Below are 1,858 nucleotides of genomic sequence, written 5' to 3'. Positions count from 1 at the left end.
GTGCGCCATGCCCGTCAGCCCTGCTAACGTTCGGCTTCCCTGTAACCCGGAGGATCCGTTGCTCTGAATTGTCCCGGACCGCACGGCTAACGCAAGGCTTGTTTTCCTGAACGCTAAATACCTGATAGTGCTCTTTGCACGGACCCTTGCTAACGTGCGTTTTGTCAAGCCTCTACAAATGAGGTGGCGCAAACATTGGGCTGCGTCCCCAGGTTCAAATTTTCCAACAGCAGCGCATGTGATTGCTCGGTGGCTGTGCACCAGGGTCCGCGTGATCCCTCCTTCGTTTTCCATTGTGTCGGGCCTGTTGTTGATGAGCCTGTCGCTGCGAGTCTGAACGCAGGTCAGTCCGCCGCTGCTAGCAAACTAGAAATAAGGTGTTCGCTCTGGCTCTTGAATCCAACCTCTCTGGTGTAGGGGCTGTACTCCCGCCCCCTTAAGTATGTTAATTGTGTGCTAACTTTTTTGTGCACCACAATGAGAACTTGCCAGGCTACTGCAGGAGAGAAGGCACCAACTTCTCTTCCCGTGGGAGGAGGGAGCACTCACGTACTTCCACCCCGCCTTCCCCTGTCACCCGCAAGGCTTCGTAAGGACAGTTACACTTCGCTAGTCAGCGTCACGCGACGTTTTAGCCTTGTTGTAGTGCTTGTCCTGGGAAGTATTCAGTCCGTCNNTGGTGCGTTTTCGGATGAGGCTGCCCGACAGAAGGCCCTCGAGTTGGTAATGGCGGGGCCCCATTACACCCACAGAGTGAACAAGCTCTATCAGATAGCAAAACGGATGGATCTTAGCAAGCTGACGCTCAAGCTCGGTAACATGGACTTGGTTGCGGAACATTCCAAGTCTCTGGGCGGGAAGAGTCCTCTCATGTCACCAATAAACGCAGCCTTCTCCAAGGTAAGCGCGCTGGCGAAGGCGGCAGAAGCCCAGGCCATGGCAGATATATCCCACGAAAACGCCCAGGCTGCAAAACAGTTCAAGGGTGTCGATGTCTCAGCAGAACTGAGCAGTTTGTTGATGTCCAGGCTGAGTGAGATCAGAGTGGAGTCGACAGGTTCGGTTGCAACGTCAGCCCTGAAGAGGGTTCAGACATTTTATCTCCATCTGACGAAAAACCGCGACGCCGCGTTCAACAATTTTATTAAGTTGGTTCGGACAGCAGATCCATTTAGCTTCGACAGACTTCTGAAGACCCCCCCCGAGAGAAGAGTCGAGCACTCGCTTAAAATTGCGAGAAGAGAAGCGCAGAGGCGCGTCGAGGAGGCAGCGGGCAAGATGGACAAAGCGAAGTGGATTGAACTGCTCTACGCTGGCCTAAATCATGAATTCTTGGTGGATGTGGTGATGCACAGGATCTTAAATCCACGCGCTGTGCAGGTTTCAGACAGCAGTAAACTAGAAGAGGTCCGCGCTATCGTTGCAGAGGCCCGTGAACGCCTCACCAGCGAAGCCAACGAGCAAGGAGAGACTGTGAAGCACGTGCAGGCTGAGCCAGAGAAGACACTGGTTCTACCCAAAGCCCCGCTGGTAGGTCCCAAGCTCATTGGTGCCGCAGCTGTCATCCTTGTTGCCACCGGTCTTGCATTCCACTTCTGGCGGCGCAGAAAAGAGAACAAGCGGCGGACAGCACTTCGAAAATCAAGGGAAGAGAGCGATCGCGACCTGGATGTGGATTTCAATGAGCTTCTGACTGTACCTCTAGATAGGAAAGGAGCGAAAGGGGAGGGCACAACGGGGATCGGGGGCCGCCGTGCCAGCACGAAGAGCTGGCGAAGCAGGCTGCGTAGCCGGGACGCCCGAAAAAAGTACGCGCTTCGAGAACAGGATGATGCACAAGACAAGGAATCGAAGCTGT

General features: G+C 54.5%; 1 protein-coding gene across 1 annotated transcript; it reads left to right on the top strand.

The window, feature by feature from the left end:
* Window positions 1-477: 477 nt before the first annotated feature.
* On the top strand, window positions 478-1,530 carry CSUI_011521 (uncharacterized protein; the record flags this gene model as incomplete). The annotated part of the gene is made up of 1 exon (XM_068071619.1): window positions 478-1,530. A coding segment is annotated over one exon (1,053 nt), but the record flags the coding sequence as incomplete, so codon positions are not given.
* Between the last annotated feature and the right edge of the window lie 328 nt (window positions 1,531-1,858).

This window comes from Cystoisospora suis (genome assembly GCF_002600585.1).
Source record: "Cystoisospora suis strain Wien I chromosome Unknown contig_12896, whole genome shotgun sequence".
Lineage (NCBI taxonomy): Eukaryota > Apicomplexa > Conoidasida > Eucoccidiorida > Sarcocystidae > Cystoisospora > Cystoisospora suis.
The sequence above is the reverse complement of the archived record's forward strand: the minus strand, read 5'-3'. Positions and strand labels throughout refer to the sequence as shown.